This window comes from Pongo pygmaeus, chromosome 16 (assembly GCF_028885625.2).
Source record: "Pongo pygmaeus isolate AG05252 chromosome 16, NHGRI_mPonPyg2-v2.0_pri, whole genome shotgun sequence".
Taxonomy (NCBI): domain Eukaryota; kingdom Metazoa; phylum Chordata; class Mammalia; order Primates; family Hominidae; genus Pongo; species Pongo pygmaeus.
Window position 1 is genome coordinate 48,445,030 of NC_072389.2, and position 27,904 is coordinate 48,472,933.

At 47.0% G+C, this 27,904-nt stretch overlaps 2 protein-coding genes across 11 annotated transcripts in view; both read right to left on the reverse strand.

The window, feature by feature from the left end:
- The window catches only part of EPB42 (erythrocyte membrane protein band 4.2), a 29,682-nt gene extending 26,815 nt beyond the window's left edge, over positions 1 to 2,867 (reverse strand). Inside the window, exons 1-2 of one of the 9 annotated variants that reach the window (XM_054452133.1) lie at positions 1,943 to 2,867; positions 651 to 802 (exon numbers count right to left, since the gene is read on the reverse strand). The gene's annotated coding sequence lies outside the window, so the exon portion shown is untranslated. The remainder of the gene's footprint in view (positions 1 to 650; positions 803 to 1,942) is intronic. The other 8 variants (XM_054452129.1, XM_054452132.1, XM_054452128.1 and 5 more) reach the window with 8 other exon arrangements.
- Positions 2,868 to 8,892: 6,025 nt separating this feature from the next.
- The window catches only part of TGM5 (transglutaminase 5), a 34,000-nt gene continuing 14,988 nt past the window's right edge, over positions 8,893 to 27,904 (reverse strand). For both annotated transcript variants that reach the window (XM_054452154.1, XM_054452153.1), the window contains 7 exons: positions 17,156 to 17,294; positions 15,459 to 15,562; positions 15,113 to 15,352; positions 11,768 to 12,136; positions 11,083 to 11,243; positions 9,869 to 10,002; positions 8,893 to 9,653 (listed from right to left, as the gene is read on the reverse strand). In XM_054452154.1, the coding sequence (XP_054308129.1) occupies positions 9,500 to 9,653; positions 9,869 to 10,002; positions 11,083 to 11,243; positions 11,768 to 12,136; positions 15,113 to 15,352; positions 15,459 to 15,562; positions 17,156 to 17,294 (1,301 nt within the window). In that variant the 3' untranslated portion in view covers positions 8,893 to 9,499. The remainder of the gene's footprint in view (positions 9,654 to 9,868; positions 10,003 to 11,082; positions 11,244 to 11,767; positions 12,137 to 15,112; positions 15,353 to 15,458; positions 15,563 to 17,155; positions 17,295 to 27,904) is intronic.

Here is a 27,904-nt window from a genome sequence, read left to right on the forward strand (position 1 = left end):
GCCAGACGTGGTGGTGGGCGCCTGTAATCTCAGCTACTTGGGAGACTGAGACATATGAGAATCGCTTGAACCTGGTGGGTGGAGGTTGCAGTTAGCCAAGATCATGCCACTGCATTCCAGCCTTGACAACAGAGCAAGACTTTGTCTCAAAAAAAGAGAAATAAATAAATAAATAATAAATTGGTGCAGGCTCTCCAAATTGGTGCAGGCTCTACGGCTGCTGGTCAGTGGGCAGGTGGTGAGGAAGGAAAACTGAACAGTGGGCCTTGGAGGGCCAGGGACTAAAGGAGGAGCGAGCTCTGGGAAACAAAGTGTAGCTCTTGTTGCTGCCTGCCCTTTCCACACAGCCATCTCCCACCTCTCCAGTTATTCACCAGGTTGGGGTGAATGAGAGCTTCTGACACTTCCTTGAACTTCAGGCTAACTTATGACACTAACAAAGACACCTTTAGGACCCAAGGGCAGACCTATGGGAGTACTGGGCAGTGTGACATGGGGGGAATTTGGAATCAGACAGACTTTGCTGTGTGGTCTTAAATAAATTACCCAATTTCTCTGAACTAGATAACGTCCTTTTATCTCATGATTGTCCTTTGAATGCAAGCAAAGTCAGACTGGGTGGCTTAAACGACAGATATTTATGTTCTCACCCTTCTGTAGAATGGAAGTTCAAGATCAGGGCCTTTAGGCTTGGTGTCTGGTGAAGGCTCTCTTCCTCACATGCCCTCTTCCCTGTGTCCATGCAGAAAGAGAAAGATCTCTGGTGTCTTTTCCTTTTCCTCTTCTTATAAGGACATCATTCCTATTGGATTGAAGCCCATTCTTATGACCCCACTTCACCTTTATTACCTTCTTATAGGTCCCATCTCCAAATACAGTCACATTGGGGGTTAGGGCTTCAACATGTGAATTTTTGGGGAGGACACAATTCAGTCCAGAACAAAGGGAAATTAAGTAGTTTCTACCAAAACTTTAAATGTCTATACTTTTTGCTGCTCTGCCTATGGATTAGCCATTCTTTATTCCTTTACTTTCTTAATAAACTTGCTCTCACTTAAAAAAAAAAAGTCTATACTTTTGATTCAGCCATTCTGCTTCTAGGTATTTATCATACAAATGATCAAACAGGTGCAAAATAAAATTTATACAAGTATATTCAAGGCATTGATATTTATAATAGCCAAATACTAGAAACTACCTAAACATCCATGCATAAGGTAATTGGGTAGATAAATTATGGAACATGCATTCAATAAAATACATAAAGGTGAAAAAGAATGAAGTAGCTCTATATAAAAGGATGTGGAACAATCTCCAAGCTTGATTTGTTTGTTTGTTTGTTTTGAGACAGGCTCTTGCTCAACTGTCACCCAGGCTGGAGTGCAGTGGTGCAATCATGGCTCACTGCAGCCTCAACCCCTGGGCTCAAGTGATCCTCCCACTTCAGCCTCCAGAGTAGCTGGGACTACAGCCATGTGCCACTACATCTGGCTAATTTTTTATTTTTTGTAGAGATGGGGTCCCACTATGTTTCCCAGGCTGGTCTTGAACTCCGGTGCTCAAGTGATCCCCTAGCCTCGGCTTCCCAAAGTGTTGGGATTTACAGGCACGAGCCACCACGCCCAGCCCAAGCTGTATTGTTAAGTGGAATAAGCGAGGTAGAGAACAATGTGAATAGTATACTATCTTTGTGTAAAGGGTATGTGTGCATGGGGAGAATATATATGAATTTGCTTGTGTTTATATAGACTATTTCTAGAAAATTATTGCTTCTAGATAGAGACACTCAGTGCCTAGGCACAAGGCTTTTTTTCTATATACCCTTTGTATCTTTGTGCCATGAACATGTATTTATGTGTTAATATTTTTAAAGTGACAAAAACTTTTAGGGGAAGGAAAAGTCTGGCTGAAAGAACTATTTTCACCACAGAGAGCCCCTTACCTGGGAGGGCAATGGAGAGATTGTGGGCTGGTCTCCCTTTGGGGAATGTGTTCTCCTTCTGGTTCTAGCAAAGAGAATCTTCTCTTTCCTCGTACAGTTCCCATGAGAGCTTCACAGAGATCCAGTCTCTGGCAGTATTTCAGTCGGGGCACTTTTTGAGGTACCGTTAGGAACTGTTAGGAACGGTGTTAGGTACTGGTAATACAGCAGTAAAGCAGATAGACGCGTCCCTGCCACCAAGGAGCTTCTTATTCCAGCAGGGGGAGACAAACAATACTAAGTGCGTACGTACATCATTAGCTATTTCTCTGTCAAGTGTGCCAAATGCTGTAAAAAAGAAGTTTGAGTGCTCTTGGACCCAGGTGTGGACGGTCAGGGTGGGCTTCTCTCAGACGGTGATATTTAAGCTCAGAAACTGGGAGGATAAATAGGAGTTAGCTAGGTAATAGTGTGTCCGGAATTGGTGGGTACTTGTTCTCACTGACTTCAAGAATGAAGCCGGGGACCCTCGCAGTGAGTGTTAAGAGTTCTTAAAGGCCGCGTGTCCGGAGTTTGTTCCTTCTGATGTTCCGATGTGTTTGGAGTTTCTTCCTTCTGGTGGGTTCGTGGTCTCGCTGGCTCAGGAGTGAAGCTGCAGACCTTCGCGGTGAGTGTTACAGCTCTTAAGGCGGCGCGTCTGCAGTTATTCGTTCCTCCCGGTGGGTTCGTGGTCTCAGGGGCTTCAGCAGTGAAGCTGCACACCTTCACAGTGCGTGTTACAGCTCACAAAGGTAGTGTGGACCCAAACACTGAGCAGAAGCAAGATTTACTGCAAAGAGCGAAAGAACAAAGCTCTCACAACGTGGAAACGTACCCAACGCGGTTGCCACTGCGCTCTCTGGCAGCCTGCTTTTATTCCCTTATCTGGCCCCACCCACATCCTGCTGATTGGTCCATTTTACAGAGAGCCAATTGGTCTGTTTTACAGAGAGCTGATTGGCCCATTTTGACAGGGTCTGATTGGTGCGTTTACAATCCCTGAGCTGGACACAAAAGTTCTCCACGTACCCACTAGATTAGCTAGATACGGAGTGTTGATTGGTGTATTTACAAACCCTGAGCTAGACATAAAGGTTCTCCAAGTCCCCACCAGACTCAGGAGCGCAGCTGGCTTCACCCAGTGGATCCCGCACTGGGGCCGCAGGTGGAGCTGCCTGCCTGTCCTGCGCTGTGTGCTCACACTCCTCAGCCCTTGGGCGGTAGGTGGGACCGGGCGCCGTGGAGCAGGGGGCGGCACTCCTTGGGGAGGCTCAGGCATGGCGGGCTGCAGGTCCCGAGCCCTGCCCAGCGGGGAGGCAGCTAAGGCCCGGGAGAAATCGAGAGCAGCACCGGTAGGCTGGCACTGCTGGGGGACCCGGTGCACCCTCCTCAGCTGCTGGCCCCGGTGCTAAGCCCCTCACTGCCCGGGCCAGCAGGGCCGGCCGGCCGCTCCGAGTGCGGGGCCCGCCAAACCCACGCCCACCCGGAACTCTAGCTGGCCCGCAAGCGCCGCGCGCAGCCCCGGTTCCCGCCCGTGCCTCTCCCTCCACACCTCCCCCGCAAGCTGAGGGAGCCGGCTCCGGCCTCGACCAGCCCAGAGAAGGGCTCCCACAGTGCAGCGGCGGGCTGAAGGGCTCCTCAGCCCTTCAGTGCAGCGGCGCAGCCAGAATGGGCGCCGAGGCCGAGGAGGCACCGAGAGCGAGCGAGGGCTGCGAGGGCTGCCAGCAAGCTGTCACCTCTCAACAGGACAAGGGTTGGCCCGAGAGGAGAGAAAACAGCACGTGCACAGGCTCTAAGGCAGGAAGCAACTGAAAGCAGGTCAGTGGGCCTGCATCACAGAGAGAGATGGGGAGAGGTAAGGCAAGAGCTAAATCTTGCAGAGTTGAGCTGAGAATTTTGGATTTTATTCTCAGAGCAGTGAGAAGCCATTGAAATGATATTTGAAGCAAGGGAGTAACACAATCAGATTTGCATTTTTTAAATACTGGCTAATATGGGGGAAAATTACAGGGGGCAAAAAGGGAAGAGAGATGACCAATAAGAGACTAGGGTAATGGCTCACGTGAAAGATGATGGTGGTCTACTCCGGGGGGTGTTAGTAAAGATAGACATAGGCCGGTCATGGTGGCTCATGCCTGTAATCCCAGCACTTTGGGAGGCCAAGACAGGCGGATCACCTGAGGTCAGGAGTTTGAGACCAGCCTGGCCAATGTGGCGAAACCCCGTCTCTACTAAAAATACAAAAATTAGCTGGGCGTGGTGGCGGGCGCCTGTAATCGCAGCTACTCGGGAGACCGAGGCAGGAGAATCGCTTGAACCTAGAAGGTGGAGGTTGCAGTGAGCCAAGATCATGCCACTGCACTCCAGCCCAGGCCACAGAGCAAGACTCCATCTCAAAAAAAAAAAAAAAAAAAGACATGGACAGATTTGACAGAGATGTAGGAGGTTAAATGGATATGACGTGCTAATGGACAGGATATCAGGGTGGAGGGCAGAGAGGAAAAGATACTCAACATGATTCTCAGGTGCAAATAAGTTAATTATGCTGGCACATTGCTTTACAAAGCACTTCCACGTACATTATCTTGTATGATCTGAACCTCAATCTTGTAAACTGCATTAAGGGATCATGATTCCAATTTTACGGATGAGAAAATACGTTCAGAGAGTTAACATTTATTTTAGCAAATGTAAGATCAATTAATATACTGCCTCATTCCAGAAAGAATTTAAGACTAATATTGAAATATGGTATTGCAGAAGAGCACATTAAATTGATGCAAATGATGAAAGAATAAAGATGGAGCCCAAACAGAGCCAAGGAGGAGGCTAGAAGTGCATACTATAGCTTACCTATCCACATGCGTTCCACACAGGAGAAACTTACGTCTAAGCTCCAGAAGGGAGGGTTTCCCAATATCTCACAGCTTATGGTAAAGCCTAGACTCAAACTGAGGTCTTCCAACTCATACCCCACACATTTGATTTCACATTAGCCTTAATCCAAGCCACTGCTGAGAAGGTCTCTCTATTCAACCTTCTTTTAAAATCTTTCAAGAATTTCTGTATCTAAATACAGCAGACTAGCTTGTTACCATCCTCTCTGTTGGGAACGATTAGAAAAGTTGAATGAAATATTTTAAATATCTCTTTGAAGGCATCAAGGCAGTGAGGACTTGAGGGATCAAGATCTTGGGGAGAAGAAGAGCAGAGAGTGAACTTGAAACTGGCTGCCACTCTTCTATCTGGGGCATTTGCCCATTCATAATTGGCAGATAAGAGCCTGAGAATCTGGCAGTCTAGCAGGGTTTGAGTTTGAGGGTCATTAAGGATGAGGGCCCCCAATAAACACCCCAGGCTTTCTGTTGGGACTGCAGAAGGGCTATGCCCCAGGAGTTGAGGTAAGTAGGAAATAGACTAATCCTTATAAAAGGCTGAAGTTGGCTGGGCGCGGTGGCTCACACCTGTAATCCCAGTACTTTGGGAGGCTGAGGTGGGTAGATCACCTGAGGTTGGGAAACCTGACCAACATGGGGAAACACTGTCTCTACTAAAAAAAAAAAAAAAAAAAAACACAAAACAAACAACAACAACAACAACAACAACAAACAAAATTAGCCGGGTGTGGTGGCACATGCCTGTAATCCCAGCTACTTGGGAGGCTGAGGCAGGAGAATCGCTTGAACCCAGGAGGCAGAGGTTGCAGTGAGCTGGAGATCGTGCCATTGCATTCCATCCTGGGCAGCAAGAGCGAAACTCTGCTTCGAAAAAAAAAAAAAAAAAGCTGAAGCTTCGTTTTAAATAAATCTGCATTATGGCACTCTCCCACTATCCTAACTTCCTACCAGAAAGAACATTCTCTGGAGGATATTAGCATTATCCAGAACCTGACATTATTTATGTTCACAGAGTTCTTTCTCACATTCCCACAGATTCATTCAGCATCCCAGCTCAGACCTTCTGCTAACACTTGCTATGCCAGGCACGTGGCCTGCCTCCCCTCAGGAAGCTCCAGGCTCTCATGGAGTCTGAAGCCAAGCCCATCCTCTGGGGTTGGAGGAAAGCTGGGTATATCTGAGATCAGCACTCTGCAATCAAATTCTTTTTGTCTGTACTCCTGAAAAAGCAGCAGCCCCAAAACTGGCAGCAAATGGCTCCTGGATACTGGGAAGTCAGGTCTCAGGGACAGGTAGAGAGGTGGTACCAGCTGCACATTGGTTGGTTGGCTGCTGGTCAGTGGGCAGGTGGTGAGGAAGGAAAACTGAACAGTGGGCCTTGGAGGGCCAGGGACTAAAGGAGGAGCGAGCTCTGGGAAACAAAGTGTAGCTCTTGTTGCTGCCTGCCCTTTCCACACAGCCATCTCCCACCTCTCCAGTTATTCACCAGGTTGGGGTGAATGAGAGCTTCTGACACTTCCTTGAACTTCAGGCTAACTTATGACACTAACGAAGACACCTTTAGGACCCAAGGGCAGACCTATGGGAGTACTGGGTAGTGTGACATGGGGGGAATTTGGAATCAGACAGACTTTGCTGTGTGGTCTTAAATAAATTACCCAATTTCTCTGAACTAGATAACGTCCTTTTATCTCATGATTGTCCTTTGAATGCAAGCAAAGCCAAAACTAGTGTTGGTCAACTTAAAAAAACAAGAGTATGAAGGAGCTCATAGATTGATGGGGAAAAGGAGAGCCAGGACTAGGAGAATGATGGACTCCAGGGCAACTCGAGGGACTAGGCAGCAGGAACAGAGGCTGGTCTGTCTCTGGATCTCTGCTGCCAAGATGGATGAACTCCAAGTTTCTCCCTTCTCTAACTCACTTCACTCTACAGTCAAAGTCCTGGGAGAAGTGTCTGATTGTCCCAGCATAAGTCACATGCCCACCTCTTGGCCATGGGCGGGCAGGGCTTCTTCACTGGCAGATCCACCAAGGCTACACACAATAAGGAAAAAGAAATTTCTTCAAAAACCCTTTTTGCCTGGAGCTGAGCTGAGCGTTGTCAGAAGAAAATTATACTGAGTTCCACTGGGGTTGGGGGATGAGGGGTTGTGAGGTTGTCCATTGGGAATGGGTTGGGGAGAACCTTATTTGCCCTGTTTATTGGTCTATTCCCTACATCTAGAACACTCAGCACATTAGGAACTCAAAAAATGTTAAACGAATGGATGAAAGACAACCTTTGCATTTAAGGAAGGCCTTGCGCTTGAAGAAGTGACTCTGATGGGAATTGCAAGCTCCTATGGCAGACAAGGGTGGAGAACTATTTGTCCTTTAAGTGCTTCTTAAATCACATGAAGTCTGCTCAGCTCTGCAAAGTGGAATCAGCTCTGAGCACTGACACTGAAAGAAGTCACTGTGATCCAAGACTTAGAGGAGGCAGACACCTGAAGATGATTGTGACCCAAATTCCTTAGACTGCGGCCTGAAGCTCTTCACCCCCTGGGTCTTGCCTCATTTCTTTCCTGCTTCTTGCTCCCTCCCACTCTGACCTCTGGCCATCTGAATGACTTGCAGTTCCTGGCTGCTTTATTCCACTTCCTCTCCTTCCAATTCCTAGTCTTTGACCAACCACTAGCTTTTAGGGCTCCACTTAAATACCACTTCCTCCAGGAAGCCTTCCTTGAACCAATATCCCAAGGCTGGACTAGTTGGCCCTCCCTGTGCTCCCATAACACTCTGGGTTTACCCCAGTAGTGGATCTCACCGCTCTGTGTTATAACCTCCTGTTTATTTTTCATTCTCCACATCCTTAGACTTGAGCTTCTTGAGTGCAGACCCTGGTCCTTCTTGTGTCCTCAGGGCCTACCTGGCTCAGGGCCTGGCCCCTAGTAGAAAATCAGTAAATTTTTGTTGAATGAAAGAATTAATGAATGTGGTGTTAAAATCAGGACTCATTAAAGAGTCCTAGGGCACAGTTCCTGAAATCTTCTATGTGTTTCAGAGGTCATTGTGTCTGTAAGATGTTTCTCTCTCTGGTGTTTTCCTTAAACTATTTCTCATGATTGTCAGGTAATAATTGTAAGATGAAATAATTTTAAGTTACTTCCAGCTCCCTGCCAGTAGCTCCTGGTTCTCAGCCCACTCTCTCACAGGACTATTTCCCTACTTTCCCTAATTCTTACCACATGCCCTTCTATCCCTCTGATTAACTACACATACCCTTTGGTTTATACATACTGGAAGTCTTCATCTTCTTTATTTACTGTGTGTGTATTTAATAGGACAGCTGTCTCAGTCATGTAGTCAGTACTGAGAGAGCAAGTGCATCATGCCTTTCTTTGTGCAGAACTTTGTGCAGTGCCACAAGAGGAGATAATGATCAGAATTGTTTTGTGTTCAGTAGGACCCAGAAAGGGTGGAGTTTGCATGACCATAAACACAGGCTGCAACTAATAGAAAATTCTGAGAGTATTCCATTCCCCACTCAAAGTCTACCTCATTGTGTTATTCAGCCGGCTTTATCTCCCCAGCCAACCCAAGGCCATCCAGGACCACAGTGCATCGGTGAGTTTTGAGTGAATAGGCTGGTACTGTTAGGACTGAGGGACCTATTGGATGTGATATGGGAAAGGATTCAAAGGAAAGCCAAGGGTGAAAGGTCTCCCAGACATTTTTTGTCCCCCTAAGACACAAAGATGGTAGGTAGTATGTAGAAACACCTGTGAGTTTTTTGATTTTCTAGCTGGATCGTGGCTGATACACCACTTTTGAGTATCTCATTTATTTGTTGACGTGTTCATTGTCTATCTCCCCTGCCTCCACTAGAAATGTAAGCTCCATGAGGGCAGGGACTTTGCTTTGTTTACTTTGTACCCCTACACTCAGAACCACTTCTGGCATATGCTAGGCACTCAATAAATACATTTTTGAATGAATGAATAGGAGACTGCAGCATCCAAGGAACAGATAGGAAAGTGATGACTACATGAGGCAAAGGAGAGCAAGGTCTGAAGTTTATTCATACTAGGGAATTAGCTTTTGCAACAACAAAACAACAGCGAGCTGTTCAGCCTGTCTTTTTCTTTCCTGGATATCTGGGGCAGGGGGCAGTTAAGTCATGGCCAAGTCCTACCAGTATCCTCTGACCTCTGTGCCAAATCACACTTCTGAATAGGAGACTGTGGAATCCTGCAATCTCTGGATGGGACACAGTGGAATCCTTGGGCCCTGAAAAGAGTCCAGGGGAGCTGTGCAAATGGTCCAGGGAAATATCCATCCATAGATATTTGCTACCTGTTCTCTGGATGCTGGAGTCTCCTATTCATTCATTCAAAAAATATTTATTGAGTGCCTAGCATATGCCAGAAATAGTTCTGAGTATAGGGGTACAAAGTAAACAAAGCAAAGTCTTTGCCCTCATGGAGCTTACATTTCTAGTGGAGTCAGGGGAGATAGAAAATAAACACGTCATCCCCTCTGCGGCTCTTGCTGGAGCCCTGTGAAGCCTCTGTTGTGGTGGGGAATGGCGCAGCTTGCATTTGAATTTGCTTCTTTTCCTGAAGCTTGAAATTCACACGTCTGGCGCGTTGTTCCAGAATTTATAATGCAAAGTCTACATAAACATTCCTGTAACCCTTGATGTCCTTAAACTTGTTGCTTCTCATATTAGCTTGGATCTGCCTTTGTCCACTCTTGAAGGGGACGGTCTCCAGAATGATGCTCGCTCGGTGTTGGGGTTTGAGGACTCCAAGGCTGCAACAGAGAATGGAGCATGTCAGAAAACCAAAAGCATGATAATGACCCCGGAGCCCTTTTCCACCCAGCTTCCTGAGTGGGAGGGAGTGCTTCCACTTTCCCTTCCCCGGTGTTGTGGAGTCTGGCTCAGGAACCAATGTCCAGGGAGAAGGATAGTGCTAATCTCAGGGGGGAAAAAACAGAAGAGAAGGCTGAGCACTTGCAGCACTTACAAGACTTTTTGCTGTTTCTTGAAGAGGCCACTTCCTTCCACAGTCAGCACACAGTCCTCAACCTGCTCTGAGAGGGGGTTTGAAAATATCACCTGTATGGAGAGTGGCTGGTTCACAACGGCTGCTCCTAGAACCTAAACAGACCAGGAGGAGAAGGAGAATTAGTTCTCATTCCCCAACTCACCAGATATTTATGAAGGGCACTGTTCTGTAAGGTGGCAGGATATGCCACCCCCAAATATGCCACTTTGGCATAAGAATTCCTTGAGCCGAAGACAATTGAAAAGAAGCAGATATAAGAAAAGCTCTCTGGTTTCCCTTTATTTGCCTAAAAGCAGGACATAAATTTACAAAGGTGTCCCCCCTCCCCTCTCTACCAGGAAGGACAAAGGCTGATCACCAGAGATGACTTCAGACCTTTATGAGCCTGGAGAGGGCACCAGAGGAATCTACACAACAAACTTTCTAAGTTTTATCTACCATGAGTTTCCCATGTATTTGCCTTCCCAAAATTCGCCACCCCTTGAGACTCAAGGTCCTTTCCCTTTCTCTTGTCACTTCTCTAAAAACATATTGCTTCTTTGCTAAGATGCCACAAAAGCCCAAGTTCTAGCCAAATCTTCATGTTTCCCCACCAGAGGGGGCTCCATGGGCTTACTTAACAGGGTCTAGGAGGCTGGTTGACTTTGGGGAGACAGCACGGGAAGGAAGGGAGCCCTTAAAATCTTCCCACTTGGAAGACTGCAGAATGTCAGAGCAGGCGGGGTCCTCAGAGGCCATCTAGCCTAATCCCCTCTCTAACAGTTCAAGAAACAGAGGCCCAAGGCCTTGTCCAAGGATGCACAGCCAAAAAATGGCAAATCAAGTCTGAACTGACTTTCAGACAGGCCTCTCCCCCGACCAGAGACCCTCCCATTTGCGCTCACTTTTCTTATGTTGACCCATGGGGAAGGCCAACAGCAGGAGTGGCACAAGAGGGGGTCTCTCCTATTGTCCATGGCACCTGCTCAAGGACCCACCCATAGGGCCTCTAGTGAGTGGTGCAAGAGGATGAAGACCTCTCAGACAAACTTCTCCCTCCTGGAGCACCAGAAGAGGCAAAGGAAGGAGGGGATGCTCTCCTAAGTAGGCCCAGGCTGCCCTCTCACAGGGCTTCACCCCCTCCCCGCCGGATCCAAGGGGCCCCACAAGCCATTTGCAGGACTCCTGCCTACATTAATCGTGATGCTCGGATAAGATAAGGTGATGATCTTGTTCACCAGGATTTTCTCGGGACTGCTTTTCTCTTCACCCAAGGCACTGATGCGGATCAGCTTGTCTGTTGACAGGTACTGGCTGTACTGGGAATAGGAGATTTTGCAGGGGTAGGTCTTTGCTAAAGAAAGAACACAACAGGGTGAGAGTAGCTGAGAAAATCAGCCAGACCTGGGTTGGACCTGGGGTCTCTCTTCCACAGAGAAGAGAAAGTCAACAAGTACCAAGTCCCAGGGAAGCAGGTGGCAGCTATTCAGATGAGGAAATGAGCTGAAAAGAGCCAAAATGGCTGCCCAACGCCATTCTGCTAGGAAATGGGAGAGCTGAGGCTCCAACCAAGGTCTCAGAGACTCTAAATCTCAGGTTTTTCCTGCAAAACCAGCTACTTTTGTTGTGGTAGGAAAGGAGGAAGAAAAGAAAGGAGGGAGAGAGGAGATAAAGGAAGGGAGGGAGGGAAGGAAGGAAGGTAGGAAGGGAGGGAGGGAGGGAGGGGGAAGGAGAAGAGGGAAGCAGGGAAATCATGCCAGAGGGAACAGTAGGAATAATGGTGTCTCAGGGGTCCACCCCTAGAACCCTGTTGGCTGGCTTGACCCCACTGACATTGCCAAAACCAACTCTGTGTACACAAACTGTGCACATGCGTACCTTCTTTAGGAGAGAGTGTGATGAACGCTATGTCCTGCCAGAATGGGGACAGGGGGCTGCCATCGTGTAGCAGAGACTGGGCACTTAGGTTCACTTTGAGGTCCTTGAACTGGGAGGACATGTTGAGGGCCAGCAGGACAAAGCATATATCCTGGCCCATGTTGGGCGGGTCGAGCAGCTTGAATTTCAGGGAGACTTGCACCACATCACTGGGTCGAAGGGAAGGTGTATGCAGGCTCCGAGGGCTGTCCTGGCTCAGTGGTGTGGGTCTGGAAGGTTGCAACTCTGCTCCTCTTTGGGAGCCATGGAATCTTCTAGCCTTCAGCTTCTGCAGAGCCTTCAGAAACACCTGCCTCTCCTGGAGGGATCCTGAAGTGGGGGAGAGCACAGCGCCAGCTGTGAGCCAGGCTGACTGGAGTAGACCGAGGCTGAGCGCCATCCCCCACCCAATATCTCCACCAGCAACTTCAGGCCTTCACTCCCAGTAACAAGCACTCCCTCCACTCCTCATGTGCTTTCCCAGGCAGGCTCTGCTGGCCACTTCACACCCTTCCTCCTGTATCAGCCACAAGCCAGGTGTATTACCATTAGCATTCTTCTTCTTATTCTTCCATACACAGATAAAGAAAAGGAGGCTAACAGAAGTCATGTCAGCTGCCCAAGTCACACAACTAGTAAGGAGCAGATCCCAGGTGGGAAGCAAACCTGCCCAACTCTAAGACCTGTGCTTGTGACCGCTCAACTCTATTCTGATGTCCTCAAGGGAAAGACAAAGGCCCAAAAATGCAGAGAAATAAACCTCTTAAAGACAGCAGGGAATGGTGTGATGTCCTGTTCCAGAGCCAGATTATTGGTCAGGGATAGACTAATTCCTGGAAACTGAGGGAAAGGAGAAGCACAGTAAATAAGTAAATACATATGAGAGGAAGTCTAGGTGTGCAGAGTTCCCAGGGTGGCCCCAGCTTCCCTGCTCTATCCTGGGGGTCCCTGTGGGCCGCATGTGCAGGAATACTTGCCCACGCCTCATAATTCCAGAAGCTGCCTTTGTTGAGTACGTACTATTCCCAGGGACCAGCTGTACTCCTTCAATGCATTTGCCACAGCATCCTGAGGCAGAAGCCACGTTTATCCCCTTGCTCGGGGTTCATTCTAAGGCCAGTTCCAGACAAAAGAGAATCTGGAGACATTTGCTTCAGTAAGAGTGGGCCCACAGGCTGAGGGCAGTGGCTCACACCTGTAATCCCACCACTTTGCGAGGCCAAGGAGGGTGGATCACTTGAGGTCTGGAGTTCGAGACCAGCCTGACCAACATGGTGAAACCCTGTTTCTACTAAAAATACAAAAAATTTAGCCAGGCATGATGGCAGGCACCTATAATCCCAGCTACTTGGGAGGCTGAGACAGGAGAATTGCTTGAACCCAGGAAGCAGAGGTTGCAGTGATCTGAGATCGCGCTGTTGCCCTCCAGCCTGGGTGATAGAGCAAGACTCTGTCTCAAAAAAAAAAAAAAAAAAAAAGAGTGGGCCCAGAAAGATGGGAATCTGATTTAGCGCATCTGCGGTCTGTGTGACCCCAGACCCTGTTAGGCTGGGTGGGAGAAGACTGAATACTGCTGGCCCGAGGAGCACCTAAGCAGGGCACTCAGGCCCACCGGGGTATGGCTCCAATCCCCCTGAGTCCACAGGGGACCCCGTGGGCCTCTCTAGCAAATGCCGTCAAAACCCCACCCATATTCCCTTGGCACTTGCCATTTCAGTGTCCACAAGCCCTACTTTTCAAATTGCAGCCCCTGCAACTCTGTCTGATATTTTCTCTGCTACCAGAGCAGACTCAGCTCATGCATGGGGTAGGCCAGAAGTGCTAGAGAATTTACATCCCCCAGGAACAGCCCTCAACTCATGACCAACAGGATTTGATGGATAAACACCCCAACCCCCTGCCTCTCTGGTGCGATAAATCGGCAGTGTTGTTCTACACTTCACACTGAATCAGTGATAGGGTTGCCAGATTTAGCAAACAAAAATACAAGGCAATTTAATTTGAATTTCAAATAAACAACAAATAATTTGGGACATCTTTTTTTATTTTTATTTTTTAGAAATGAGGTCTCACTCTATTGCCTAGGTTGGAGTGCAATGTTGCCATCATAGCTCACTGCAGCCTCAAATTCCGAGGCTAAAGTGATCCTCCCATCTCAGCCTCCCAAAGTGTTGGGATTGCAGGTGTGAGCTTACAGCTCCTGGCCTGGGACAAATTTACGCTAAAGCATTATTTGCCCTTTATTTTCTCTGGCAACCCCACTTCCAGAGCTCCTGGCCAGCTGTCACTGCTAACAGGCTTGAAAATGTACTCTTACATCCACTTCCTTCCCTTCCCTGTCTCCCTCACTCTGCTCCAGGATTTCCAGGATGGCATAAAAAATAAACCACTTGTATTTGAATGCTTGCCTCAGGATCCAATTCTGGGGCAGCCCAGCCAAGATGAGGCCAGAGGCACTAGGGAGTGGGTGGTGATGGCACTGCTGGGCTGTGTTCAACACTTGCCCCCTACTGCGAATCCCCTTCCCAGGTGGGGAATTCTGGAGCCTCCCTGCGTCTGTCCCCGAGGCCCACCTAGACAAACCACAGACACCCACTCACCAGCACACCCAGCAACTGCTCAGCCCTCCCCACCGCCCTTCAGCCACCCTGCCTTGTGCCTGCTCAGATCCTCCCCAGCCAGATCCCAGCTCTGGCCCTCACCCTGCCTCTGGCCCTCATGGACTGGATATTTTTGCCTGGCTCCCTGGTAATTGAACCTAGTGGCTGGCGCTTCTCAATGTTCAGGCATTCATCTATACCTGACCAACACAGCCTCCCCTGTGGCACTGCTGCCAGGGCTGTCACCTCAGAGTCAGCCTCTGGCCCTGCCGGTCCCACAGGGAGGAGGGGTGGGAGTGAACATCTGGGCTCACTTCAGCCTGTCCTCCAAAGACTCAATGAAACACAGTGAATTAAATAATACCCTAAATAAAATAAATGAATGGCAGAGTGTTTACTAAATTCCCTGCTGTCTTCAGTGGGAGGCTGATTTTAGGGGGAAGCAGGGGTGAAGGATTCATATTCTGTTTGGGCTCCACAGTCCATGTCAGCGCCTTGTGGCGGGAGCTCGCTGGCCTGCAGGATGTGGGGTGGGGGTGTCATGAAGAAGTGAGGCCGTGAGGCCACCCCAACTGGGGCCTCAAAACTGAATGGCTGAGGAGACAGTGGGGCTGGGTCCTGCCTCGCAGATGCTCTCTGGCTCCCTAGGGTAGGGGAAGGTTCCTGCAGGGCTGGGGCTCTGAGTAGGGCTGGCTTACTTACTTACCTTCTTCATACTTGTAGTTCTCTGTGATGTCATCCCGCTCGTCACTCCGGATGCTCTTTGTGCTGATAAAATTGCCAACAGAACTTGTGTCCTGGTGAAGTTTCTGCTCCTTCCCTCCCTGGACGAGCCAGGACATGCAGTCAGCATTCACCATTGAAAACACAAAGGGCGTGTCATAGTTCAGGTCCACCTCTCCTTCTTTGACGGCTCTGACAGAGGCAGGGCCACAGCAGTAGACGCCTGAAGGAGAACAGGGGAGCCTCGGTGGGCTGTTTGTTGTAGGGCTGGGCGGGGGTGGGGTGCTTTCCAAGGGAGCGGGGCCTGCCTTTCTTCTGGAGAGCCTCACCGTTGCTCATCTCCTGAGGTGTGGCGTCCAGCACCTGCCAGCCTCCATATCCAGGGGGCAGATCCTTCCGGGCCATCCAGCACTCATTCCAGACATGGAAGTTCCTGTGTCAAACAGAGCCAAGGGAGACGTTGTACTGCCTGGTCTTTCTAGAACAAGGCAAGGGAGGGATGAGCAAATGAACTGTTGGATAGAAAGACAGACTTAGCACACACAGGGCTTAAAACCTCTGTGGATAGCCAGGCACGATGGCTCATGCCAGTAATCTTAGTACTTTGGGAGTCTGAGGTGAGAGGATTGCTTGAGCTCAGGAGTTCAAGATTAACCTGAGCAAAAAAGGAAGACCTTGTCTCAAAAAAAAAAAAAAAAAAAATTAACTAGGCATCATGGCGCATGCCTGTAGTCCCACCTACTTGGGAGGCTGAGGTGGAGGATCACTTGAGCCTGGGAGATCAAGGCTTGACCTTGATCATACCACTGTGCTCCAGCCTGGGCAGCAAAGCCAGACCCTGTCTCAAAAAAATAATTAATTAGTGACAGGTCTTCCTCTCGTGGACCTCTGTTTGCCTCCCAGAAAAGAGTTTCCCTCTGCGGACTCAGCTTGTGAACAGAAAGTGAAGGCTTCCAGAGTCCACTGAAGTTAAAAATCCTTCACCATCTCATGAAACAGTCTTCGTGGCCCCTTTGTGTGTGTTGCTGACTCACAGAGGCACTCGTGGTCTTTGTATTCGGAGGTAAGGCCATCCTGTGGTCAGAACAGTTGGGACTCAGGAAACAATATTCCAAAATGAAGGTCTCAGAAGCAGAAGTGTTTTTTTGGACCGTTTCCTGTCTTCCTGTCTCTCAGTCTCATTTACCCCCATGGCTAGCCATAGAAATTAAAATCTCTCCTCCCCAAGGTGGGAAGGTCATGGAAACCAGAACCCCTTTTCCCCAAAGGCAGTCTTAAAACCTAAAAATATTACCCTAGCTTTCCTTCTGCCTTTTTGTATAAAAACTGGCCATAAAAAATTTATCTGACCTACCTTGTTTGACTGTAGGTCAAAAGACCCTCATTCTAGAGAGGGTTCTGCCCCATATTGGGAGGGAAGGAACTCATGCTCAGAGAGGCCAAGCAGAATGTAGACAGGGCTGGGTTTCCCCACTCAGTCTATTAGCATTAGGTCATACCAATTGTCCAAGCATATTTCTACGTGGCTGTCCATACTCTGTTAGACTAAGCATAAAAATGGACAATTTCCCCTGTATCTTTGGGTCTTCATTCTGAAGGCTCCTGTGTATACGTTAATTAATGTGTATGCCTTTTCTCCTATTGATCTGATTTTGTGAGTTGATTTTTTTTTTTTTTTTTTTTTAACAAACCTTCAAAGGGCAGTGCAGAAATTTTCTCCAGGCCCCATAGAGCCAGGAGGTTCTGTGATGGAGGTGACAAAGATGAAAACCTCAACCCAGGGCAGAACGCTCTTATGATGTGAGACTTCTAAACCCCAAATGGGCTTTGTTCAGCTGTCTCCCAGCTGAAGATTGGCAAGAGGTGTGGGGGCAGCCTTGGCGGGGGGTGAGTGGGGGGGGTGAAGGGGTGTGGAGGAGGTGAAGGGGAGGGACCAGGCTCATGGACATCGTCCTGCCCTTCTTCCTGCCATGGGGCTTGGCTCTGATGTGTGGCCCTAGAAATAGGCTGAGAGGTTGTTTCTCACCAGATAGTATCCTTCTTCTTATTCCCCAAAATCCTGCCCGTGTTGTCATAATACTCATCTATGATCAGGTTTCCATCTGTATCATGGCCAGAGTCGAAGTTGGTGATCACACGGGTGGGGATCCCCAGACACCTCATCACTACAAAAAGGGCAGAAAAAAATCACCTGTGAGCTGTAGATTCCGGACCTGTGTATTCCTGGACTTTGGGGCCTGGACCTGGGGAAATCTTCCATTTGCCATCTGCAGGAACATGCTGGAGCTGTCTGGAACACTGGAATAGTGATATTTCCAACTTCCTTCCCCACCTCTGGAGCTCGTGGGAGAGATTCTATGCAAAGCTCGGGATGCTGACTGCTCAGACAAGCACTGCCTGAGCCAGTAAAGTCTAGCACGTTGTGAGCTCTGCTTACGCCAGGAGGGTGGGACTGGCAAGCCTTTCCTTTGGCAAAACTCAGAGGCCTGACTCAACTGCATTTCTCTTCTGGCCCTAAATCTCCATCTTCAAGCCAAAGCTGGAATTCCATTCCTTTCTGTGGTTAGGATTATTGCTTGAGACCATCAGATTCTCAAGCAAAACATTCTGTGACTTGGATTCCCCCTTTTCCCTGGGTATATGATCTTGGAAGCCTCTCCAGGAAAGCTTCACAGATCAAGCCAAGAAGGAAAGAAAACCATGTAACAAGAGCTTAGAAAAGTGAGAGTTTCTACCTGGTAGAGAAATTCTTGAAAGAAGGTAGAGTGTTGTCTTTATTCCTGGGGACCATGCATTCTGTTTGCCAGCCAACTTCCTTTCTTTATCCTCTGCTGTATTTCCATTCTGTGCTTTTTATTTTTTATTTTTTTGAAGTCAAAAAAATCGCACTCCAGCCCTTGTCCCCCAGGGCTGGAGTGCAATGACGCAATCTTGGCTCACTGCAACCTCCTCCTCCCGGGTTCAAGCGATTCTCCTGCCTCAGCCCCCCTGAGTAGCTGGGATTACAGGCGTACACCACCACACCCAGCTATTTTTTTTTTTGTATTTTTAGTAGAGACGGGGTTTCACCATGTTGGCCAGGCTGGTCTCGAACTCCTGACCTCAAGTGATCCGCCTGCCTCGGCCTCCCAAAGTGCTGGGATTACAGGCGTGAGCCACCGCACCCGGCCTCTGTGCTCTTTTAAGTACAGGAAAATCTGACCATGAAATGCTCTGGGGATCCCTGTCCCTTCATGTCCAGCAATGACAGTCCACTCAATTTAATAATGACGATAATAGTATCTACCAGCTGGGCATAGTGCTAAATGCTTCACACATAGTATCCGCAAGACAACTCTATATGATGGCTACTATTATTATCTCCGTTTTGAAGACAAAGAGTCAGAGGCTAAGAAAGTTTGCTGCCTTGACCAAGGTCACACAGCTAGTAAGAGGCAGAGCTGCCACTAAAATCCTGGTTTCACTGCTAAGCTTGCAGTCAATACCGAGTCCAGCTCTTGGTAGTATGCATACAGTTCAGCATCTTAGTGTTTTTACCTAATTTTACATCCTAAGCATTTTCCTATATTATCGAATATTTGCCAAAAGCAAGATTTTAGTGGTGATTATTTTGAAACATTTAGTTGGTTTTCAGTTTTCCCCCTGTTGTAAATACTGTGATAAATACCTTTGTAGATCAATATCCCCCCTCCCCTGCGACATATTCTAAGGGGTAAAATGACTGAGTCAAAAATATGGTTATTTCTAAGGGTTCTTCACACACACTACTGTCATTTCTTAAAAGTTTATAATTTTTAGTTTAAACATTTAATTGCGTATAGATTTTAGCTCACCTTCTTATTCTGCACTTTGACACAGAGCCTCTCCAGGCCAGGGTGGGGATAGGCCTCTGGATGCGACCAGAAAAGGGAGGGGAGAAGCCCAAAGGGAGCCTTGAGCTCGCGTGGCAGGTCTGAACAGAGCTGAAGAACTAGGGCAGGTGGAGGGTAGAGCTGACAAGTGGGTTGTAGGTGGAGGTGACACAGGACAGCTGCAGAGGTGAGGCTGAAGGTTGAAAAGCTGTCACTGAAGGACCCTGAGACAGCAGTGAGGCAAGAGAGCAGCATTGCAGGGGCACATTTACGCTAAAAGTACAGTCAGGAGGGTGGATGACACAGTGACAAGAAAATGTGCCAAGGAGGAGGGCAGGGAGGGAGAGCAGGGAGCAATCCTCTCCCTGCCCTTCACCCGGATGGATGAGTTCATGAGTGGCCACCTGAAGTGTCAATAGTGGTGTCAACTCCTGCTAAACATGACTTGATGGGCACTTTCCCACCCTAACACAGGTAACTGGTCCTGAAGCACTTTGAAGTTCTCCATTAACCAGAGTACGAGGCTTGTAATGAATTGTTTACGAGTCTGTCTTCCTGAGGGCAGGGATTGTGTGTTATTCATCTTTATCATTACTCAACTATTAACAATATAGGGCAAGGCCCATTTTGCATCTTGCTGCATCTTTGCTGGATGGATGGATGAGTGATGTCTTGTGAATCTTTTGCCCGTTCTGGTGATTTCTGAGTTCAACACACAACTATCCTAATGGTTGTGGGATATGCTTTGGGTACCAAGCTCAACTGTCCGTAGAGCATAAGCTTTGAGTGGTGATGGATTTGCACTGATCCGGTCTCACCCTTTGCTCGTCATGGCTTGTGAGAGGACATGGATGGGGAGGAGATTGTGACAGTAGAACAGAATGAAGTTACAGAGGGGCAAGAATGATTTCTTACATGGGGGGTGAAGCCAAGGCATCAGCTTCAAGGCACTCAGATCTGTGCAGCAGAAGTCATGCACACACATGTTTCCAGGGGCCTTGCTCCCTCTGTCCTTCTGGTTCTGTCCTCCCACAAAGAGCTCATCCCAACTATGGCTTTCTCTCCCACTTCTGTGCCCAGGACTCTTGAATTTGAATCTTGAGTCTGTCTAGAGACCTTGCTGTCACTGAACACATCCCTCACTGAACTTACTGTCTTCCAGCCTTCTCGGTCTTCCTTTCTAGTCAAGGACATCATCATCATCATAGGTACCAGGCATGGTGCCAAGCACTGCACGAGGATTATCTCCCTTAGTCCTCTTCATACCCATATGATTATCCCAACTTTAAAGATGAGACACCTGAAGTTTAGAGAGGTAAGTTCACAGGGCAGAAAGAGAAAAGCCAGGGCAGGACATAAACCCATGTTTCTCTGATCTCAAAGCCTCTCATGCTTTTAACTGCAGGCCACAACACTGCAACTCCACTGGACATCCCAGCCACACCTCAGTCTCAATGCACCTTCCTCTGTGAAGTTTTCACCAATGACTCCACACCGCACTGATCCCTTCTCGTGCTTTCACATAACCCTGATCGCCTGTGTCACATATTTCAGCACTGGATTCGGCTCTCTGTAATTTAATGTGTCTGTCTTACCTTGTCTGCCAAATTACAAATCCCCCTAGAGTTGAGCTCATATAAGACTTTTCTTGCATTTCTACATTCCTAGTACAAGGCTGGGCACAGGGTAGGTGCTCATTATATTCCTGTTAAAGTGAGGCACCTTTAACCTGTTTCTGCAGACTATCAGTCTTGATGACTCACAGTTTGACATGAGATTTAGGTGACCTGTCACTGATGATTTTGTGGGATCTGAGTCCCTTGTGAAAGAGAAACCCATGTGTGGCATCTGTGCTTATGGACATGCATACACTATATGCACTGATGCAGTGACAACTGGGCAAAGGTGAACGAGATCTCAGAGTTGGGAAGGGACCACAGAGTTATCAAGGTATATCACACCGCATTCTCAGCATCAGTAATTACATTTCTTCATTCAGCCATTTAGTAGTCATTCAGTGATAAGTGTTGAGACCAGGTAGTCAATTAGATGAAGAGGATACAAAAATGAAAGACATTCCTGCCTTCGAGGAATACAATTTCACTTGACTGGTAGTGGACCATGTCCTAATGGTGTATTAAAATGATGAGTATGGGGCCAGGCACAGTGGCTCAGGCTGGTAATCCCAGCACTTTGGGAGGCCAAGGAGGGAGGATTGCTTGAGCCCAGGAGTTCAAGACCAGCCTGGGCAACATAGTGAGACCTCACCTCTACAAAAAATAAAAAAATTAGCCAGGTATAGTGGCACATGCCTGTGGTCCCAGCTACTCAGGAGGCTGAGGCAGGAGAATCACTTGAGCTCAGGAGGTTGAGGCTGCAGTGAGCCATAATGGCGCCACTGCACTCCAGCCTGGGTGCTCCAGCCTGGGTGACAGAGTGAGATCCTGTCTAAAATAAAATAAAATATCTAGTATGTTTCAGGACTGGCTGTAAAGCTCTTTTTGCTCCAATGTGGAACGTGGCCCTAATTTTATAAGAAAATTCAGTGGAAAGTTAGAGTTCAATTTATTGAAATGCATTCAGTTAGCTTTACTGCCACACTCCCATAGCTTTTATCGAGAAATGTGGCCAAAACTCCAGCTCTCAGAGTCAAAGTAATTGAGTATAAATGTGATGACTTTTATCACCTTTTAATTTCTCCCTGAACACATTAAGCTTCCAAATGATAAATATATCACTTCCTGCTCTTTATCCCATGCCTTTAATTGTCCCTTATGACCAAGATGATCATATTACTTTGGTCTTTCAGATATGCCATCACTAGATCATATTTGAACTGTTCTCTCTCACCCGTAATGGCAAGGAAATGAAATCTTATTTGTTTCCTTAACAGTACCTTAAGTATGCAAAGGTATACCATCTGTTTTCCATGATAATCTCCGGTCTTCTAGCCTGCACTAAGACAAGGCCCTACCAAAATTATTTTTTGATAAGGGGGTGGGGGCAATTAAGAACTGAACCCTAGTCATCGAAGTGCAATAACCTGTTAAGAAGTACAAATGAGCACTGTTTACAGAGAAATAGGAAATGGAAACAAGGATATCAACCTTGAAGGAGCAAAGCACAGCATGTAGGACCTGGGTCATGTATTAGATGAAAATGGCAGCACAGAAGATGGCACTGGGCAGTTGCCATGGAGCTGTGAGACCTGCTCTGTGGCTCTGTGGCAGATTTGTAAGGGTTATCTGTCTGTGCGTGTGTGGGGGGGTCTTAAATGGCAAAAAAGGCCCCTTCACAATGAGCACTACAATCTACTCCCTCCATCCTCATGCAAGTCAGTCTCCTGGACCAACAGAGAAAAGACAAAAATTTCAGCTGCTTATGTGGGGATGGACAATCAGAAGACTGCTTTAAAAGACCTCTAGTTGAAATGTTTAATATGAATATTTTATATCTAACTTCCAGTTGCAAAATACAAAGAACAGAGGCATAAGACCAACAATACAATGAAGCCCTCGGGTAAGTCTAAAAGGTAGAGTTGTGCAGGACAACTGTCTCAGTGTCTTCAAAAAAGTCACATATTGAATTAAAGGATCTCTTTGATATTAAAGGAGACACAGAGGACATTGCAACCAGGTGCAATGTTTGGTTCCTAATTAGATCCTGATTTGGACAAACTGACTGTACAGACACAGCCTGTAGCCTCGTCCCCTGCCACTTCATGCTAGCAAAGACTGAACCATCTCAGCCAGGCATCAAGGTCAACATCAACAGTGATAAGTCGTATTGACAGCAGGTACCCTTGATATTATGTGAGCAGGAAGCACTACTTTTGTTGTCTTCCTCCCCAGAATACATACTTCTAGTATGATCACGAGAACAATAACAGACAAATCGCAATTGAGGGACTTCCTAGAGCAGTGTCCAGGCCACAACACAGGCTCGGGAAGCCCAGAAAGAACTCAGCAGTCTTATCGAGTTAACGAGATGAGATCACAATTGAGGGAAGCTAAGATGGCTGAAATTTCCAGGATGGAGTGTATGGAGGGGAGAGAGCTGAACAGAGAGAGTATTCCAGAGATCTGCAGAGGGGTCTTTCAAGTCTTTGGCTGAGTGGTAATCTGTGCAAGCATGGAGATGAAATTCCAGGAGGCCAGATAAAGCAATAGAGTGGAGAGGCCTCATAATACGTAGGGCATTTGATAAGAGTCTTCAGAAGAGGCATGACTTAGTAGTGGGGCTAAATTAAGCTTAGGGTAAAGACTGCTCTGGAGCCATCATAACAAAGCTTAAAAGCAAACCTCAAGGAGTTCGAGACCAGCCTGGCCAACGTGGCGAAACCCTGCCTCTACTAAAAGAACAAAAATTAGCTGGGCGTGGTGGTGGGCGCCTGTAGTCCCAGCTACTCAGGAGTCTGAGGCAGGAGAATAGCTTGAACCTGGTAGGCGGAGGTTGCAGTGAGCCGAGATTGTGCCGCTGCACTACAGCCTGGGCGACAAGAGCGAGAATCTGTCTCAAAAAAAAAAAAAAAAAAAGAGCAATCCTCCAAAAGCTCAAATTAATCTGCAAGGAATTTGTTATTGCTGTACCACACAAAGTGCTTTAAAGGAATAAAACAAAATCCAGTTGTCAACAGCATAACACAATAAAAAATGGGCAAGCACACAAAGAAACAGAAAAATATGACCCATAGCCAGTAGAAAAATTAATCAATAGAACCAGATTCAGAAATGCCAGAGACAATGAAATTAGCACTGAGTGACAAATCATCCATACTCCAAACCTCAGCATCATGTAATATACCCACATAACACACCTGCACAGGTACCCCCAAATCTAAAATAAAAGTTGAAATTATTTTTTAAAAAGCTGACCTCAAAAAAAAAAAAGCAGACAAGGACCTCAAAGAGCTATTTTAAATATTATAAATATGCTTAAAATGCCCAAAGGGAGTTATAGAAAAACAAGAACATAATGAGAAGAGAAATGGAAGGTAAAAAAAAAAAAAGACTCAGTGGAACTTCTAAAGATGAAAAATACACACTGGTCCAAGTGCAGTGGTGTTTACAACTAATTCATCACAACAAGTTACAGATTTCTTTGTTCCTTTTCCATTCCCACTGCTTCACTTGACTAGCCTTAAAAAATAAATAAAAATAAAATTATATACATATGCATACAAAAGACAAATACAATAGATGAAACCAGAACCATACTGAATAAAATACTGCACAAAGATAATAATATGATTTTTTTGTGAAAACACATCCAACTACAGTGCTACATATTAAACACATTAAAATGTTTCCCTATCATGCAGAGAGGTGAATGGAAGTGGGCTATGAGATAAAAGGAGGAAATTAATTAATTAATTTTAATAAGAAGGGCCTTTTACAAAGAGGGGCCTGAGCAGACCAATTATGGTGAGTGCCGTGAAATGAGGAATATAGTTAACTCTAAACATTCCAAGAAAGAAAGGAAATAAAAGGGAAAAAAAGTGGGAGAGAGGGGAACTGAAGTTTCAGGGATAGCTAGAAACAACTTTTTTTATTTATTTTTATTTTTTGAGACAGAGTCTTGCTCTGTCGCCCAGGCTGGAGTGGCCCGATTTCAGCTCACTGCAAGCACCACTTCCCAGGTTCACGCCATTCTCCTGCCTCCGCCTCCCGATTAGCTGGGACTACAGGCACCCACCACCACGCCCAGCTAATTTTTTGTATTTTTAGTACAGACGGGGTTTCACCGTGTTAGTCAAGTTGGTCTCGATCTCCTGACCTCATGATTCCCCTGCCTCGGCCTTCCAAAGTGCTGGGATTACAGGCATGAGCCACCGCACCCCGCCGAAACAACTTTTGAATAAGACCCAGCCAAAGCCCTGGAGCCCAAGAGGCAGAGATTAAAACAGTACCAGACTAATTATAATAGCTAACATTTAGATAAAACTATGGGCCAGACATCTTTCTATCTACTCTCCATGTATTAGTCAACAACCTTATGAGGGAACATTCCGTACTATCTTATGTCAATGGAAATCAATGGAAAATAAGGCAGGTTTGTGTTTAGTCCAGGGCAGTGCACAAAAGGGTTTGAACTGGGATCTAAGAAAAGGCTGGGGTATGCACCAGGGCCTTGGCTGCAGTTCCTTCTTTGAGACTTAAGGGAAAAAACAATGAGAACAAGAGTTATTGTATTGAAATGAAGATAAGATACGTTATAAAGGCCCCTACATAATTGAGTTAGAAAAATCTTTGATAATATCTAGCTCAGGGGTTTTCAAAAAAGTATTAAGCAGACCATATGCAAACCATTAAGCAGACTATATGCAAACCAATCATAAGTGAGGATTTGATGTATAAAAGACATGCAAGTTGGGTTGCTTTAGTTTAAGAGGAGGGCCCAGTCCCAGTCCCAACCAGGCAGCATCCCATCGCCCACACCCTTTCCCACCTCCCCTTCCCCTTACAGCCCCTGGGACCTTGGACCTTATTTTACAGAAGAGGGATGATGCTGTACATCTGCTTACGGTCACACATTAGTACCTCCCAACCCTCAGCCCAAGTCATTGCTGTCCCCTACCCCACTTCCAACCCCAGGCAGTTATGGACAAGAATAGACCAGGCATATTCCCAGGATGCCTGGCTTCTTCTCAAATAATTTTCTTGAGATATAATTCACATACCGTAAAGTTCAGTCTTGTAAAGTGTACAGCTCAGTGGTTTGTAATACAGTCACAGGTTGTACAACAATCTCTACTGTCTAACTCCAAAACATTTTCACCTTAAAAGGAAACCTCATTACATTAGCAGTCACTCCCAACTATCCCCTCCTCCCAGCCCTAAGCAACCACACTCTACTGTCTATCTCTATGAATTTGCCTGCTCTGGACATTTCATATGTACGAAATTATACACTATGTGGCTTTTTCACAGCTGGCTTTTGGGGAGTTTTCAGGCAACAGAACATCACTGTCCCCTCTGTTCTCTTGCTATCGTGCAAGGCATCCAGGCTACTTCCCAGACCTCAGCCAAGGCCTGAGGGTTCCCATCTTGTCAAAGAGTGAAAGGCCAGAACAGGAAGAGCCTGAGGGCCTAGAACTCTAGGGTGCCTGGCCCCGGGCACAGAAAGGGTAGGCCAGGGAGTTCTCTAAAATTCTCAAGTAACAGGCAACTAAATGGATGCCAAGGACACAGCACATCCCAAAAATTATAACCTCATGTTTGAGGCACACAAAGCCTCCTTTTGTGGTTTTTCTATGGGAAGTTGAAGTCAATGTGTCAACATGTTGAAAGGCCACACTGGGAGGCAGGGCCGTAGAGGGGAGACGCACATCTGAGTCAGACCAGAGTCCCTCGGTCACTTTAAGACTGCTTCCTCATCTGTGAAATGGCTATAATGATATATCGACCTTGCAGGTGGTGGTCAGGATTAGTAAAAGTGAAAGTGCCCAGTGTGTTCCTGAGAGACTTGGTGCTGAATTAATGGCAGCTGCTAGCAATGTTCATGAGGTGGTATGGCCTGATGGTTAGCACATGGCTTGCAGAGCCAGCCAGACTTGGGTATGAGACTGGCTCCGCCACTCAATTTCCTCTTCTGAAAAATGGAGATGATAGGTCCCACCTCATAAGGTCATTTAGGGGATCAGACAAGAGGACCCTAGCTGATGCTTCCTGAACACTCACTATAGCCAGGCAGTATTCTAAGCACTCTCCAGTATGAAGTCACTCAATCCCTTCAATAATCCTATGAGGTAGGTACCACTACTTTCCCCATTGTACATCTGAGGAAACTGAGGCACAAGTTAAATGACTTGCCCAAGGTTACTCAGCCAATTAATGGTAGTGCTGGTATGCAACCTCACGCATCTTGCCTCCAGAGTCCACAAGCTTCTCCACTACTCTAGGCTGTCAGGGTTTCAGCACAATGCCTGGCACAAAGGAAGTCCCCAATAAATATTAGTCACTATGGCTATGAAGTAATAACGTATATTTTCAAAAAACATGCTTTGGGAACTGTTTGAGGTTAAGGAGTTTGACTAAATCTTTAATTTTAACTTTGGTTGAAGACAGAAGCTGAGTCTTACCCATCTTGTATCCAAGAGCTCTTGGAACACAGTGAGTGCCTGGTGTAGAATAAGGACTCAGTAAGTATTGCTGGATGAAGGAATGAGTTTTTCAAACTGCTGTATTTCTTAATTTATAACATGGTAGCCCTTTTGGGGAAGGTTGGTGCTGATTGAGCTACAGGGGACCGGGCCACGTTTGACCTACTTTGACCAACCCTTTGTTTTCCAGGCCACTAAAGGGCCATGATTCTCACAAACATGTTAATTGGTCTAATGTCATTGCATAATCTCCATTCACTGGTTCCACTTTTCTCATCATGCAGTTCTAGACAACCACACCCAAACCTGGCTCACTCCTTCTACACACACATACCTGGCCTATTAGACGCTAGGCTTTTCCACACACTGGAAGGTTCCCTCTCTATCTTATACGAGATCTAGTCTCTACCTGTCGGTCTTGTGCCTGCTTCCTGAAGGACTCAGTCCTCTCACTTCACCCAAATCTTCATGACTTGGAGTCTCAAAGCTGTGGAATCCCTTGTTTCTTATACCTGGGCACTCAACTCATCCAACTCAACTCATCCAACTCAAGAGCTGGCTCTGCAGCTGCAGAGGAGTAAGCTTGGGACTTACTGTTCATTCTCAACCACTGTGCAAAGTCACTCTCTCTCAGTGGCAACACCTCCTCGTGCCCTTGGACAGATGCCTGGGGCTCTCTGAGCTTCCTTCAGGGAAGTTGCATTCTTCCAACAGCCCAGAGATGGGCCCGGCACATACATGCACACGAAATGCAACAAACTTTGTCACACACGAAATTCTACCCAGAAGGCCTGAGCCCCCAATAAACACCAAGTTATGGGCA